This window comes from Schistocerca gregaria, chromosome 11, assembly GCF_023897955.1.
Source record: "Schistocerca gregaria isolate iqSchGreg1 chromosome 11, iqSchGreg1.2, whole genome shotgun sequence".
In the NCBI taxonomy this organism is placed as follows: domain Eukaryota; kingdom Metazoa; phylum Arthropoda; class Insecta; order Orthoptera; family Acrididae; genus Schistocerca; species Schistocerca gregaria.
Genome location: NC_064930.1, coordinates 111,677,635 through 111,695,433, shown reverse-complemented (window position 1 = coordinate 111,695,433; position 17,799 = coordinate 111,677,635). Strand labels below are relative to the sequence as shown.

Sequence of the window (17,799 nt, the reverse complement as noted above, 5' to 3'; positions counted from 1 at the left end):
TGACAATTAAGTTTACTGGGTAATCTGAGTTCTACTAACCACTGCAGATGGCAACAAAAGTTAATAACTAAGTTTCATATAATTCCTGAGAACAATAACACGAACAAAACACTTTCATTTTCAGTTGGTAATGCTTGTGTATCCTCAATGTATTTTGCTAATTGAGATTACAAAACTGATTTGAAAAGTGAACTGGTGAATGGTCCTCTGAAATGCAAATTGAAGCCTTGAGTCAGGAGGAAAGGTACATGCTTTGAGGGTTTATAGTATTAGTGATTCTGAGCAAGATATTTCATATGAATCTATGAACTACTCCAAATCATTTCCAAGATAGATCTTATTTAATGTACATTGTTGTTTATATTCTGTATTATTCAGTACATTGTCATTGTTTACAATGAACCACAGTAGTGTAGAGGAAATTTGAGATGAATAATTTGATGCAGGACGCCGGTGGTCTGTCCATTTGAGAAAACTGTCTCATATTGTTCGGCAAAAACTACCTGAGCTGCGGTGCATGAGATTTTCAGTTTTCTACCACAAACTATTAGTCGTAGAGAAAAAATGAATAGAACTGAAAATTTAATGTAGCTTAATTTTGTACTGTGGCATGATTTTGTAGAAGCCGTGTTTCGCACGTTATTAAAGAAAAATGTACAAAACTGACATTAAAGTTGTTCTATCTCAAAAACCATCAGAGTAGGGCATATCTTCATATGAAGTTTTCTCTCCAGAATCAACATTCAAAGTGTGTTTCTTTCCTCCTGACTCGCCCTGTATACCTCCGATCTCCAGACTCGACTAGACAGTAGATATGATCCTAATTAGGAGAGAAAACTTCAGGCACAGAAATGAAGTTATTGTAAAGAAGTAGAAGAGATTTTTACAGGTAAACACATTACTAACCAATGAGAAAATTACTACTAGAAAAAACATTAATTACGAAAACAAACAGCGCTCTAATTGTGCCGACATGCATTTGTGTCAATGGTTAGAAATTATGGAAACGAAATGTTTCTCATGCTATAATTCTGAGTTAATAATAATAAAACTTTTTCAAAAAGTATTTAAGAGTTCTTCCAACTGCCAGCAACAAGTGATTATCGAGTGTACTAAATGGCCATCAGAAGATATTGCGAGGGCTGTGTGCATAGATTGTATGTATGGGGGGTGGGGGGCAGAGATACAACTGAAACCCCATTTTAACTCCACCTTGAACACCTGTTGTTGCCAGTTTATTAAATTGGGATCGAAGTCATTACAGCAAAGACGTTTTTCGTCGCGACGACATCTATTTGCGAAATGTCAGTCAACAACTTTCTCTTTCAAATGCGAAAATATTTTGTTGAGCCCAACCTACATAGGTAGGAATGATCATCAAAATAAAATACCAGAAATCAGAGCTCGAACAGAAAGGTTTAGATGTTCGTTTTTCCCGCGCGCTGTTAGGGAGTGGAATGGTAGAGAGATAGTACGATTGTGGTTCGATGAACCTTCTGCCAAGCACTTAAATGTGAATTGCAGAGTAGTCATGCAGATGTAGATGTGTTTGTTTGCCTGCCTATCGACCTGCCAGCACTTTTGTTTGGTAAGTCACATCATCTTATATATACCTTTCCCTAATCCACAGACCAGATGCAAATGACAAGGCCATTCTGTGCTTTACGAGAAAGTCACGGTACTGATTACAGCTTCATCCAATTTCTGGTACAAAATTCGGCATTGTTAACATGATGAAAACATATGATGATGTTTGTTCCATGACTTGATGTATATTAAATATCTTTGACAGATATCATACCGACCAAACAAAAAAATAAATAAATAAATAAATAATTTAAGGCTCGTTCACAACAAATGTTCCCTATCGACACATTTGTATCGTAATGCTCATTTCATACCGGTACACCTGGTAAATGATGTAGGCTCTCTGACTCCTGAACCCAAATGTGCTCACAACTTTCTCTTCAATGAGGAACGAGCTTTGGTGATATTCGGCCATTTGACTCCATTGGTGTTCCTCGTGGTCAGACTCTGTCTGCCAGACTGGCTTTGTCCATTGATCACCATTTGTTCTGGCGACATGGTCGGACCACTGCCATTTCGTAACGGCTCTTCTCTCCAGAATATCTTTGGCATCTGTTACTGATCTTATGTCTTCTACACTCATTTTGTCTTTCCTTGTAAAACCCAGAATAGAACTTTCCATGGTAAGTTTCCATCTTGTGTATTTGTGATGTGTTCGAGTCTAAATGACCTGGGTGAGCAGTTCCCTTAGGTTGTTTGCAGATGATGCTGTAATTTACCATGTAGTAAGGTCATCCGAAGACCAGTATCAGTTGCAAAGTGATTTCGAAAAGATTGCTGTATGGTGTGGCAGGTGGCAGTTGATACTAAATAATGAAAAGTGTGAGGTGATCCACACAAGTTCCAAAAAAAATCTGTTGGAATTTGATTACTCAAGGCTGTCAATTCAACTAAGTACCTGGGTGTAAAAATTACAAACAACTTCAGTTGGAAAGACCACATAGATAATATTGTGGGGAAGGCAAGCCAAAGGTTGCGTTTTATTGGCAGGACACTTGGAAGATGCAACAAGTCCACTAAAGAGACACCTTACACTACACTCGTTCGTCCTCTGTTAGAATATTGCTGCGCGCCGTGGGATCCTTACCGGGTGGGATTGACGGAGGACATCTAAAGGGTGCAAAAAAGGGCAGCTCGTTTTGTATTATCACGTAATAGGGGAGAGAGTATGGCAGATATGATACGCGAGTTGGGATGGAAGTCATTAAAGCAAAGACGTTTTTGTCGCAGCGAGGTCTATTTACGAAATTTCAGTCGCCAACTTTCTCTTCCGAATGCGAAAATATTTTGTTGAGCCCAACTTACATAGGTAGGAATGATCATCAAAATAAAATAAGAGAAATCAGAGCTCGAACAGAAAGGTTTAGGTGTTTGTTTTTCCCTTGCACTGTTTGGGAGTGGAATGTTAGAGAGATAGTAAGTTTATGGTTCGATGAACCCTCTGCCAAGCACTTAAATGTGAATTGCAGAGTAATCATGTAGATGCAGATGTAGATGTCTAAAGCTGTAAGTCGAAATGGGAACAAAACACTGATGGAAAAACTTTTTTGTTTTTACTGAAGTGTTTGACCTGATGATAGATGAATGTCTTCCAAATTATTGCCAACCTAGCTTGATGCTTTGGAAGATTTCCAAACTTGTCTCTCCCATCGTGTGTACAAGCTGGCTGAGATATATGCAGTCTCTGACAGTGTCCAGTAGTCTGTTTTTAGGTTGTATGTTCCCTTCTGTGTGCCATTTATTAGACACAATCTTTGCCTCAGAAAGATTTACGTTCAGTTGCACTTTCTTACATTCCGAGGCGAGATCTGAAACAGATATTTCCATTCCTTCAAGCTCATTCGTGAGTAGCTCCACATCGTCTGTGGAACTCAGGTTGTTGAGTGTCTTCTCTCTGATTTTAATTCCTCTTTCTTTCCAGTTCAGTTTTGATATTGCCACTTCCAGGGCAGTAGAGAAAAGCATGGGTGAGGTGGGTACATGTTGGTTCACTCCTGTGTGAATTGGAAACTCATGAATTGGTTCTCTGACACTAACAAAAGCTGTAAAATTTTTGTCTACAGGTTACAGGATTTTAATGTAAGCCACTTCCACCCCTTGCTCAGCTAAGGTTTGTACAACAGCATGTGGGCTAACTGAAACAAAGACCTTTTAAAAATTGACAAAAGCTATACATAGAAACATTTAGTGTTTGTTTGTTCTGCTTATCACTTCTGGGAGAACAAAAATATGGTATATGTGCTGAAGCTGCTGCAGAATCCAGTCTGCCTGATGGGCTGAGCTGTATCAAATATGGGACTTATTCAGTGTAACAACAATCTTGTAAAAACTTTGTACAATCTGCAGATTAGTCTTGTGGATGATTAATTATTCTTTTATTGCAAGTTACTGTAGAAGGGGGGGGGGGGGGGAGGAATCTTACAAAACATTCAGAGAATGTAGCAACTTAGACAGTGACATAGGAGTGCTGTTCTCAGTTTATTCTTTATGCTGTTGCTATAGCACGTATCAGCAATGTTGCTTCACACGTGGTTCCTGAGAAGTGATTCAGCTCCATCAAATGTATTAAATTAATTTCTCTTAGCCAGTGGTTGTACCAGCAGTGTGTATAACTTCTCTCTTTGTTAAAATGTGTATTATCTGAATCTCTGTCAGTATCATATACTTCATATACTTCTATAATATGCATATGGCTGTTTACTATGTATACTCTTCTGTTTTGTGACTTTATAAAAATACCATTAATCACTTATTTTGCATTTTTGCACTACTGGAAGCAGACTGGTTAGTAAGACAATAAATTGAAACCTCCTGGCAGATTTTTAGTCTTATGCTAGACCAGGACTTGAAACCGGAACCTTTGCCTTTCGTGGGCAACTGCTTCACCGAATGAGCTGTCCAGCCTCAAGTCGTGGCTAGACCTCACAGTTTTACTTCCAACAGCAACTCTCCTACCACTCGCAATGTATAACTCTGTCAGTAGAGCAATTACACGCAGAGGCGAAAGTCACAGTTTCGAATCCTGATCTTTCACCATTTTAGTCTGCTATGAAGTTTCCAATTGGTGCACCCTTCAGTTCAGACAGGAAAATCATTTTGTATGATAATAAATTCTTCATATCAGGTTGCCCTCCATGGGGTGGGTGCACGCAACGACTGTGTTATATTGGGTTAGATAGAGGAGCAATCAGTCGTAGAATTAAGTTTCTTTAATATGACATTTATAGTCACAACGCAGATCAGATTTCGACCTGTGTCAGGTCATTATAAATGCAGTGCGGAATTGTAGCAGTTTTTCATGCTCAAGCATTTACTTGAGCACGAACAACTGCTACAATTCCGCACTGCGTTGATAATGACATGACACAGGTTGAAATCTGATGTGCGCTGTGACTATCAACGTCATATTAAAGAAACATAATTCTACGACTGATTGCTGCTCTATCTAACCCAATTCTTCATATGTCATAACTTATTCATGTTTCACAAATAAAATATAATTTTCAATTTTTTTGCACTATTACACTTAAAAGTACAAATGTGCTGTGGTTGTAATCCTCTTTAAAATGAGAGATACTCTTTTGAGTCGAAATAAGAATTAAGACTAGCATCACATATTCAGTAAAAGTTATTTTGAATGTTCTTTTCATGTGTTTTACAGTTACAGTCTATACAGTCTCTGCCGATCCATTGTGGATACGGGACAGCGGCCGGTCAAATATTTACCGAGGCAAAATTGCCCAATAGCCACATGTTTTGAGAAGTATTTTATTTATACAACTAGTTTTGGAATCTCGATAATGCTATCTTCAGGCTCCTATGATCCATGTACAGACAATCTGATTTATTAATACTTGCATAATGGAGCCACCAAATCTGGATTCCGTGAATTTGTTTTTGGGGTGTTTACTTCTACTCATCCAAGTATTCCTTGGATCAATATTTTCCATAATACCTTTCTTTTATTTTTCTCAAACTCTTCAGTTCCTCCTGTTTTGTTGAGGCCTGAATATACTTCACTTTTATAACAGTGTTCTATTCTTGAATTTCTCCTTTTACTATGAGAGCATCCTTTTTTACTGTCCTGTAGTAACTGATAAGCTATTTCCATTTTCTGAGCTCTGTTTTTTTTTTAGACTGTTCAGCTGTATTATTTCCCCTAATTCACTCTGTTGAGTCTACCATATGTTGCACTTACCTGGATTTTTGAGCATTTTTAATGTTGCGTTATGAGTTTTGCTTTCTCTGAAGAAATTCGTAACCTTGCCTTATCCGCCATCAGTTTTCAGAAAATATTGCTAAATCATTTGCAAAGCCAGACAGTTCAGTTCGACATTTTAGTTTTTGTATCCCAATTTGATTTCTTGGATTCCTTTTCCTTGAAGTCCAACATTCCATTCCCTTATATTTTTGAGAAAGCAGCTGAACAGGATCAGGAAGAGGCCATCACATTGCTTTAAACTAGTTTTAATTTCAAATTGTTCTGAAGTTTCTCCATGGATATTATTATTTTTTTTTTTACTTTTTTCTGCTACTATTTTTTAATTATTGCTAAGCCTATTTGTCTGCACAGAATTTAGAAATTATAATTGGTAAAATTAACTAAACATGTTGTATGACCTGAATTTACCTTACGTCGCTCTGCTGATAAAGATGGCAATGCGATAAACTAAAGTGTCACAGCAATGTATAATGGTGTTGCAGACTGTGACGTTGCGCCAAAGAGCAAGGTGCAGCTGGTGACGGACCACGAGTACCACGAGATCAGTGACGAGGAGAGCCTGCCGCCCCCGGCCGACAGCCCCTGCTTTGAGGTGAGAACGATGATGAAAGCTAATAAATAATAAAATTATGTTCTTTGACAGATGTGAAAATTACCGAACTATCAGTTTAATAAGCCACAGCTGTAAAATACTAATGCGAATTGTTTACAGACGAATGGGAAAACTAGTAGAAGCCGACCTCTGGGAAGATCAGTTTGGATTCCATAGAAATGTTGGAACACGTGAGGGAATACTGACCCTACGACTTATCTTAGAAGAAAGATTAAGGAAAGGCAAACCTACGTTCCTAGCATTTGTAGACTTAGAGAAAGCTTTTGACAATGTTGACTTGAATACTCTCGTTCAAATTCTAAAGGTGGCTGGGGTGAAATACAGGGAGCGAAAGGCTATTTACAATTTGTACAGAAACCAGATGGCAGTTATAAGAGTCGAGGGGCATGAAAGGGAAGCAGTGTTTGGGAAGGGAGTGAGACAGGGTTGTAGCCTCTCCCCGATGTTATTCATTCTGTATATTGACTAAGCAGTAAAGGAAACAAAAGAAAAATTCGGAGTAGGTATTAAAATTCACGGAGAAGAAGTAAAAACTTTAAGGTTCGGCGATGACATTGTAATTCTGTCTGAGACAGCAAAGGACTTGGAAGAGCAGTTGAATGCAATGGGCAGTGTCTTGAAAGGAGGGTATAAGACGAACATCAACAAAAGCAAAATGAGGATAATGGAATGTAGTCGAATTAAGTCTGGTGATGCTGAGGGAATTAGATTATGAAATGAGACACTTCAAGTAGTAAAGGAGTTTTGATATTTGGGGAGCAAAATAACTGATGATGGTCGAAGTAGAGAGGATATAAAATGTAGACCGGCAATGGCAAGGAAAGCTTTTCTGAAGAAGAAAAATTTGTTAACATCGATTACAGATTTAAGTGTGAGGAAGTCGTTTCTGAAAGTGTTTGTATGGAGTGTAGCCATGTATGGAAGTGGAACGTGGATGATAAATAGTTTAGACTAGAAGAGAAGTGCTGCTACAGAAGAATGCTGAAGATTAGATGGATAGATCACATAACTAATGAGAGGTATTGAATAGGGTTGGGGAGAAGTGAAGTTTGTGGCACAACTTGACTAGAAGAAGGGATCGGTTGGTAGGACATGTTCTGAGGCATCAAGGGATCACCAATTTAGTATTGGAGGGCAGCATGGAGGGTAAAAATGAATGAATGAATACACTAAGCAGATTTAGAAGGATGTAGGCTGCAGTAGGTACTGGGAGATGAAGAAGCTTGCACAGGATAGAGTGGCATGGAGAGCTGCATCAAACCAGTCTCAGGACTGAAGACAACAACAACAACAACAATAATGTTCTTCTTGAGACAGAATCCTCGGAATACATCTAGTGTACAAGTAAACAGTAGTGAGGAAACAACCTCAGGGTGAAGTGTTGTTCATGATTTTTGTGTGTGGATACTTTTTTTAAAGTAAAGGGGCTCAACTTTTTCGCTCGGTATAGCACGCCTTCTGTTGGCCACAGCAGAAGTCATTTGACCTTGGGCCGAGCCTGCTGGACGAGATGGAGTCGATGATCCGCGGACTCGGCAGCTCCGGTTCCGGCGCCGGTTCTGGCGCGTCCACGCCTCCCCCACCCTCCCCACTGGACGAGACGACCAACGTCCGCAACGAGCTGCGCGAGATCGCCGCCAAGGTCACGTCAACCACTGGCCGCAAGAAGCAGGCTACGGTAAAGTGAATAATGGTTTATTTGCCTCATTATATACACTTACTAGTCAACTGAGGATACAGGGGACATATAAACAATTAGTAATAATAAAATTATAACTAATGGGGTGGAGCCACCGGTCAGAGTGGCCGAGTGGTTCTAGGCGCTTGAGTCTTCAACCGCATGACTGCTACGGTCGCAGGCTCGAATTGTGCCTCGGGCGTGGATGTGTGCGATGTCATTAGGTTAGTTAGGTTTAAGTAGTTCTAAGTTCTAGGGGACTGATGACCTCAGATGTTAAGTCCCATAGTGCTCAGGGCCATTTGAACCATTTTTTAGATGGAGCAGTATTCTAAGGCCCATATTTTTTCTTGTCAATAATATATTTACATACTGCTGCTAATGATGGGTGACATCCTGCTTAAATTATCAGATTGTCTTTATCAATTCCTTCACTGTGCAGTAACATTTCTGTGTCAGAGTATCATGTGGATTGTTTTTCATCTCCAGCTTCATGTTTTTAGAATGTTCTTACCCGTAAGCCTGTTGAATATTTTCATTCTGATGGTTGGAGCACCTGATTATAGTCAATGAATGGGAAGCATGAAATTGTCTGTCTTGCTTTATTCAAATGATTCTGGTTTGTTATGTAAAAAATATTATCATCTCACAGATGTTCAGGGTTAAGTATAAAGTCTGTAAAACATTTCAAGGAATGGTTACAGATGAATGGGCAAAAACAACTCAACGGATGTTACAGTGTAAAAATCAAACTCACAGGATTTTTTAAATTTTTTGCAGTATTTATGAAGGTTATCTGTGTTCGCTCTTTGTCACATGGCACACATGTAATATGTAGTCCAATTCTACCCACGCCCAATCCGAGGTACAAGGAATGATTGAAGTTTGCACCAGAGACGGTATTTTGTTTTCATGTGCAGCTCTACTGAGGGAAGTCTGAACTACTAAACAAAAATGGCACGGATGTTAATATTGTCAACTCGTGAAGAGTGGCGTGTAGTTCAATATTTGTGGGCCAAAGGACATAAACAGAGTGAGATTCGCAGGGCCAAGTGTGGCATGTATGGAGATGACTGTACGGACTGGAGCAATGTCTTCAGGAAGCGTGCACTCTTACAAGAGGGCTGTGTGAACCCTAGCGATTTTTCCACACTCCAGGTGGGCGGTAACATCTGCAATCTTGCAGAATGTCGGAACCATCGAGGCAGCAATTTTGAATGACTGGTGTGTGCAACTGCAAACCTTATTGCAGTTCACCATTTCCTCCAGTGTGATGTGTGAAGTTGTTCGTGACATGCTGAAATCTCATAAAGTTAGTCCTCACTGGATGCCTAAGAACTCGGCAGGCAACAACGAGGGCTAGTGAACTAGGACAAGCTCAGATTACTTCAGGTGTCACGCCACAGGTGGGTGTTCGTTTCTGAAAGGAATCGTCACTGGTGATGAGTTGTGGGTTTACTACTACACACCCATAACCGAGCAGGCCTCTGTGGAATAGAAGTATGCTGGTTCTCCAGTACAAAAAAAAAAGAAAAGAAAAAAATATATCTGAGTGGCTCAGTTTGGTAGAATAGTGTTTGTGACAGTGTTCTGGTATGTGCACAGTGTGTTATTGATGCATTTTGCTGAACAAGTAAGCACTGTGAATGGTGCAGTCTGCATTAAAACTTTGGATAAATTGCAGTGTGCCCTTCATGGTAAATGCCACTACATTAATGCTGAGTGTGTCAAGCTTCTTCATGAAAATGTGCACCCCCGTGTTGGTGCTCCTGTTTGTGAGAAAATTTCCAAATTTGGTGGGAGGTGCTCTAGCACACCATACAGTCCTACAGTCCGGACCTGGCATTGTCAGACTTCCATCTGTTTGGTCCCGTGAAGGAATCCCTGGCAGGCCAGTGCTTTGCAACAGATATGGAAGTGAAATCAGCAGATCACTATACTCCAATCAAACGGATTTCTACAAATACGGCATATTGAAACTGATATCACAATGGGATAAATGTGTTGAGAATGTTGGTGACTATGTGGAAAAGAAGGTAAAAGATGTAAGTTCATTTTATTGGTAATAAAAAAATAATCGTGCGTTACTTTCTGATCTTTCCTCTTATAATAAATTGCACCTTAAAGAATGGATTGCACCTTGTTTTTCTCTTTGTTAACAAAGTGACAAAAGAATCAAATCTATAAGATCCTCAGCAGGACAGAGTTTAAATCTAAATTATATTGTACACAAAATAGTAAACCAAGGAAATTCAGATTCCCATTAAAGAACAGATTATGTTCTGGACTACTGTCTACTGCTCAGACAGCTTGACAAGAAAGTAAATGTTCCATGAAAATTACAAAACAAATGTGTGTTCCATTCATACACCTTTTTACTCAGATGTTTCATTGTCGCTGCCTTCGGAACTAGAACCATTGGATGTTAGTTTCAGATCGATGATTAACGAATCTATTATTTCGTATCTAACAGCTACTACGCAGTTATCTACTTACAGTTTGTTAGTGTGACGTAGGCAGGCATCCCAATCCACAATGCTGATTTTTGTGTGTTGTTTGCTAGATCGCTCTTTAAATGAAGTAATTTTGTCTACCGTATATCTTTCCATCTGTGCCAACACCAGTTGTGTGGGATTAAAAAGGCAATGGTAAGGAGGTACTCCCATCACCGTGTGAAAATGATGCAGAGATGTGGAATCAATTTCATATTTTTTTACCACTGGTGTTTGAAATCTTAATGATCTCCAACAGCTCTGCTCTTGTTTGTGTTCCAATATGCGGTTTGTTATTTGCAGCCATAAGATAAGACAATACCACTTTTTCTCGTGTTTGTAGTGGGAAGGCTGTGTCCATAACAGACACAGCACCTTGATGCAAATAAGACAGCAGCTGATCTGGAAACCATTCTCCATAATTTTTGGCATGGTAGTTTGGGTTGTTTTTCAGTTTTGCTGAGAACACAGCTTTGCTTTCAGCACAAATTTTATTGCAATGGAACCGGAATGACATATTTTTAGAAGCCTTCCTATTCTCAATATAATTTCCGGGCTGCCTGTTGTGTGCCAAATAAAATTTCTAGTGTGGTTTTGATTTACCCAAGGCTCATTCAAGTAATACACAGCTGACAGTCCTTCTGATCCAAATTCGTGCTTGTTCTTAGAAATGATGCCCTACCAACAGCAATATCATTACACTTAATTACAAATTTCCATTTGTCATTGGATTTTACATCTTTAACTCCGAATTTCTTCAGTATACCTTGCATTGTTTCCATTTTAGCTTATTTTACTGCCTCGGGCTTACCCACAGATACTCGAATGCTTCTGAAAAAATGATGGTCGAAGTTTTTAAGGTATTTTCTAGGTACCTTACGTACCTTTCACTGCACAATATCCTCGGACAAAACGGTGGCTTCTTAATTTTACTCCTCGTGTTTGAAACCCGATTATCACTTTCATTTTTATTTTTTATTTATATGCCCATGTCTGTAGGAAATTAATACATGAAATGTTTCTCACTGTATAACTTTGCTCTTATTCATCAACAAATTGCATGATTAATTAATTTGAAAAGAAAAAGAGAGAAAATTATTTGAAATTATTTTCGATAAAATTCTTGTAGTCCGTCTTGACTGACAATTAAAGTCTGTTATCTTTTGTGCACGGTTTGCCATGAAATTATTGCCAAAGTGTGAACTCCTCACCAATATCAATGTCATTTCTTTCTGGAATGAGATTCATACGAATAAATGTCAATGAGGTAAACCTGCCTTCACACAAAGCTTGTAGTGTTTGAAATTTCTCAGTCTACGATTGGTATCATACAAGAGAATGCACTAAATCTTCCTGAAGAATAAACATATCAACTTAATAAAAGTATATAATAGAGAGAAACATTCCACATGGGAAAAATATATCTAAAAACAAAGATGTCTGCTTGCGTCTGTATATGTGCGGATGGATATGTGGGTGTGCGCGCAAGTGTATACCTGTCCCTTTTTCCCCCTAAGGTAAGTCTCTCTGCTCCTGGGATTGGAATGACTCCTTACCCTCTCCCTTAAAACCCACATCCTTTCGTCTTTGCCTCTCCTTCCCTCATTGCTGATGAAGCAACCGAGGGTTGCGAAAGCTTGAATATTTTGTGTGTGTGTGTGTGTGTGTGTGTGTGTGTGTGTGTGTGTGTGTGTGTTTGTGTGTTTGTGTGTTTGTGTCTATCAGCTTCCGTTTGGTAAGTTACATCATCTTTGTTTTTAGATAAACTTAATATAAGAATTGATACGAAAATGAAATACCAGAATATGGGAATTTAAAAAGACTATCTCGCTCGACGTACTATACTTGTACATATTACATAATAAACTTGTGACACTTACTGTGTAATTGTAATTTTACAATTAATGTAATGCCTTCGTATCCCCTAATTTGAAAAGAAATATTCATGTAGCGCCCTTTAGATAAATGAAAGAATAAAAACAAAATAAAAGAAATAAAAACTAATAGAGTTTCGAACACAGTGCACAAAATTAAGAAGCCGCAACACTGACCACTGTGCCTCCATTTCATCTGAGGGTATTGTGTGGTAAAAAGCACTTAAGGTACCTCGAAAACTTTGACCGATATTTTTTCTGAAATGGCCAAGTGTCCACGAATAAGCTGAGACACCGAATGAAGCTCTTGGGATATCAGGTGCTGACACGTCCTGTGTTCTCCTCGTGAAGCCCGATCGCAACCCAGCTGTCTGCCGTGCATCCCCAGTCTGGAGGCCATCAATGCCGTCTCAGACTACTGTGCTGACCACTCGTAACAGATGCACAGTAAGTCGGGTCGTTACAATTTGCTTCTCGTTGTGTCTTCCAGGTGAAGCCCATCTCGGCATCGGACGAGAAGACTCTGGACAGTGCGATCGCGATGGCACACGAGCTCGCCGCGCGCTCCATGTCGGAGCTGGACAGCGGCGGGGTGGCGGGCGGAGGCGGCGGCCCGAGGACGGGGTCGGGGGTAGGGAGCATGCAGGTACATCTACATCTACATCTACATGATTACTCTGCAATTCACATTTAAGGGCTTGACAGAGGGTTCATCGAACCACAATCATACTATCTCTCTACCATTCCACTCCCGAACAGCGCGTAGGAAAAACGAACACCTAAACCTTTCTGTTCGACCTCTGATTTCTCTTATTTTATTTTGATGATCACTCCTACCTATGTAGGTTGCGCTCAACAAAATATTTTCGCATTCGGAAGAGAAAGTTGGTGACTGAAATTTCGTAAATAGATCTCGCCACGATGAAAAACGTCTTTGCTTTAATGACTTCTGTCCCAATTCGCGTATCGTATCTGCCACACTCTCTCCCCCATTACGTCATAATACAAAACTACCTGTCCTTTTTTTGCCTCCCTTTAGATGTCCTCCGTCAATCCCACCTGGTAAGGATCCCACGCCGCGCAGCAACATTCTAACAGAGGACGAACTAGTGTAGTGTAAGCTGTCTCTTTAGTGGACTTGTTGCATCTTCTAAGTGTCCTGCCAATGAAACGCAACCTTTGGCTTGCCTTCCCCACAATATTATCTATGTGGTCCTTCCAACTGAAGTTGTTCATAATTTTAACACCCAGGTACTTAGTTGAATTGACAGCCTTGAGAATTGTACTATGTATTGAGTAATTGAATTCCGAAGGATTTCTTTTGGAACTCGTGTGGATCACCTCACACTTTTCGTTATTTAGTGTCAACTGCCACCTGCCAAACCATACAGCAATCTTTTCTAAATCGCTTTGCAACTGATACTGGTCTTCAGATGACCTTACTAGACGTAAATTACAGCATCATCTGCGAACAACCTAAGAGAACTGCTCATATTGTCACCCAGGTCATTTATATAGATCAGGGACAGCAGAGGTCTCAGGACGCTTCCCTGGGCAACACCTGATATCACTTCAGTTTTACTCTACGATTTGCCGTCTATTACTATGAACTGCGACCTTCGTGACAGGAAATCATGAATCCAGTCGCACAACTGAGACGATACCCCATAGGCCCGCAGCTTGATTAGAAGTCGCTTGTGAGGAATGGTGTCAAAAGCTTCCCGGAAATCTAGAAATACAGAATCAACTTGAGATCCCCTGTTGATAGCAGCCATTACTTCGTGTGAATAAAGAGCTAGCTGCGTTGTACAAGAACGATGTTTTCTGAAACTGTGCTGATTACATATCAATAGATCGTTCCCTTCGAGGTGATTCATACTGTTTGAATACAGTATATGCTCCAAAACTTTACTGCAAACTGACGTCAATGATACAGGTCTGTAGTTCGATGGATTACTCCTACTACCCTTCTTAAACACTGGTGCGACCTGCGCAATTTTCCAATCTGTAGGTACAGATCTATCAGTAAGCGAGCGGTTGTATATGATTGCTAAGTAGGGAGCTATTGTATCAGCATAATCTGAAAGGAACCTAATCGGTATACAGTCTGGTCAGCATAATCTGAAAGGAACCTAATCGGTATACAATCTGGACCTGAAGACTTGCCCGTATCAAGCGATTTGACTTGCTTCGCAACCCCTAAGGTATCAACTTCTAAGAAACTTGTGCTAGCAGCTGTTCGTGTTTCAAATTCTGGAATATTCCATTCGTCCTCCCTGGTGAAGGAATTTCGGAAAACTGCGTTCAATAACTCTGCTTTAGCAGCACAGTCGTCGGTAACTGTACCATCGGCACTGCGCAGCAAAGGTATTGACTGCGTCTTGCCGCTTGTGTACTTTACATACGACCAAAATTTCTTTGGATTTTCTATCAAATTTTGAGACAATGTTTCATTGTGGAAGCTATTAAAGGCATCTCGCATTGAAGTCCGTGCCAAATTTCGCCCGTCTGTAAATTTTAGCTAATCCTCGGGATTTTGCGTTCCGTTTTATCTGCAACAGCGTTCGGACCTGTTTTGTGTACCATGGGGGATCAGTTCCATCTCTTACCAATTTATGAGGTATGAATTTTTTAATTGCTGTTGCTACTATGTCTTTGAATTTGAGCCACATCTAGTCTACATTTGCACAGTCAGCTCGGAAGGAATGGAGATTGTCTCTTAGGAAGGCTTCTAGTGACACTTTATCCGTTTATTTAAATAAAATTATTTTGCATTTTTTTCTGGTGGATTTGGAAGAAACAGGATTGAGGTAAGGGAGCCACTCTGCCATCACTCGGTGGGCGAAGGGGCAGTCTCATCTCATCACATTCACTAGATGTCAGTTGAGTTTCTGTAGGTGGGTGCCGCTGGCTGTGTTCTGTTCTGTACTTCTCATGTCATTATAAGAATGTAATGTGCGCATTGGCTACAGCTGTAGCAGAAGAAATCTCAATGATTTGTAGAAGCTCTCTCACTACTCATTGTGAGACTGCTTTTATAGTACTCCTGCCGTGGGCTACACTTTGCCTGTTCAGTTGATGGAAGTTATGGAGGAAGGGCAGGTTATTCAGATGACAGAATGAGAAGGACCCACGTGCTCATTTCTCTCTGAGGAACTGATGAGCTTTGACGTCAAATCTTTATTTACTAACAGCCCAGTAACAGATATTATGGAGGTTGTTGGGGCTAAAATTGCCTTACATACACGTGTGTTCAAAAGTATCCGGATACCTCCATCGGTAAGGCTGGAATTCGGTATGGTGTTGGCTCACCCTTAGCCTCGATGACAGCGTTCACTCTCGCAGGCATACATTCGATCAGGTCCTGGAAAGTTTCTTTGGGAATGGCAGCCCATTCTTGACGCAATGCTGCACTGAGGAGAGGTATCGATGTCGGTCGGTGAGGCCCGACACGAAGCCAGCATTCCAAAACATCGCAAAGGTGTTCTATAGGATTCGTGCCAGGACCTTGTGCAGGACAGTCCATTATAGGGACATTATTGTCATGTAACCACTCTGCCACAGGCCGTGTGTTATGAACAGGTGCTCAATTGTGTTGAAAGATTCAATCGCCATCCCCGAATAGCTCTTCAACAGTGGGAAGCAAGACGGTGCTTGAAACATCAATGTAGGCCTGTGCTGTGATGGTGCCACGCAAAACAACAACAGGTGCAAGCCCCCTCCATGAAAAACTCGACCATACCGTGACACCACCGTCTCTGAATTTTACTATTGGCACTACACATCCTTTCAGAATAGATTTGCCAGGCATTTGCCATACCCACACCCTGCCATCGAATCGCAGAATCGTCTACCGTGATTCATCACTCCACACAACATTTTTCTACTGTTCAATCGTCCATTGTTTACTTTTATTATATCCTGTGTGATGGATGGCCCGGATAGATGTCTGCATTTTACACATTACGACCCTCTTCACCTGTCGGCGGTCTCTGTCAGTCAACAGGTGAGGTCGACCTGTACGCTTTTGGGCTGTACGTGTCCCTTCATGCCTCCACTTCACTATCACATTGGAAATAGTGGTCCTACAGATGTTTAGGAGTGTGGAAATCTCGCATATAGATGTATGACACAAGTGACTCCCAATCACCGGACCACATTCAAAGTCCGTGAGTTCCGTGGAACACTCCATTCTGCTCTCTTACTATTCTGATTAGATTAGATTAATACTTGTTCCATAGATCATGAATACGACACTTCAGAATGATGTGGAACGTGTCAGGTTAATAAAAGATGTCTGTACAAGATATTACATTACACAAAATATTGCATGACACTAATGTTTAAGTTTTTTTTCCCCTTAATTTATATCTAAATATTCAGCCCACGAGGGAGTTGTCATCTAGAAATTCTTTTAATTTATTTTTAAATGTTAGTTGGCTATCTGTCAAGCTTTTGATGCTGTTTGGTAGGTGACCAAAGACTTTTGTGGCAGCATAATTTACCCCTTTCTGTGCCAAAGTCAGATTTAACCCTGCATAGTGAAGATCATCCTTTCTCCTGGTGTTATAGCTATGCACACTGCTATTAATTTTGAACTGGGTTGGATTCTTAACAACAAATTTCATAAGTGAATATATTTACTGTGAGGATCCCTAGATCCTTAAATAGATGTCTGCAGGATGACCATGGGTGGGCTCCAGCAATTATTCTGATTACACGTTTTTGAGCAATGAATACTTTTCTACTCAACGATGAATTACCCCAGAATATGATACCATACGAAAGTTAATGAAAGTAGGCATAGTAAGCTAATTTACTGAGATTCTTATCACCAAAATTTGCAATAACCCTAATAGCATGCGTAGCTGAACTCAGACGTTTCAGCAGACCATCAATGTGTTGTTTCCAGTTTAACCTCTCATCAATGGACACACCTAAAAATTTTGAAAATTCTACCTTAGCTACAGACTTCTGTTCAAAGTCTATATTTATTACTGGAGTTGTGCTATTTACTATACGGAACTGTATATACTGTGTTTTATCAAAATTTAAAGAGAGTCCGTTTTGCTGAGAACCACTTAATAATTTTGTGAAAAACATCATTTACAATTACATCACTTAGTTCTCGGTTTTTAGATGTTATTACTATACTTGTATCATCAGCAAAAAGAACTAACTTTGCATCTTCATCAATGTGGAATGCTAAGTCATTAATGTATATCAAGAACAGTAAAGGACCTACAACAGAACCCAGTGGGACCCCGTACTTGATTAGCGCCCCCCCCCCCTCTCCCCCCCCCCCCCCCCCCCCCCAGTTTGAGGAATCAGCT

The 17,799-nt window shown here is 40.2% G+C and overlaps 1 protein-coding gene across 10 annotated transcripts in view; it reads left to right on the top strand.

Moving 5' to 3' along the window:
• Positions 1–17,799, top strand: part of LOC126295315 (activated Cdc42 kinase-like) — a 335,217-nt gene that overhangs the window by 172,564 nt on the left and 144,854 nt on the right. For 5 of the 10 annotated variants that reach the window (XM_049987766.1, XM_049987770.1, XM_049987769.1 and 2 more), the window contains 3 exons: positions 6,292–6,401; positions 7,897–8,100; positions 12,957–13,112. In XM_049987766.1, coding sequence (XP_049843723.1) covers positions 6,292–6,401; positions 7,897–8,100; positions 12,957–13,112 — 470 coding nt within the window. Of the gene's footprint in view, positions 1–6,291; positions 6,402–7,893; positions 8,101–12,956; positions 13,113–17,799 lie in introns of all 10 variants that reach the window. The other 5 variants (XM_049987765.1, XM_049987761.1, XM_049987767.1 and 2 more) reach the window with 1 other exon arrangement.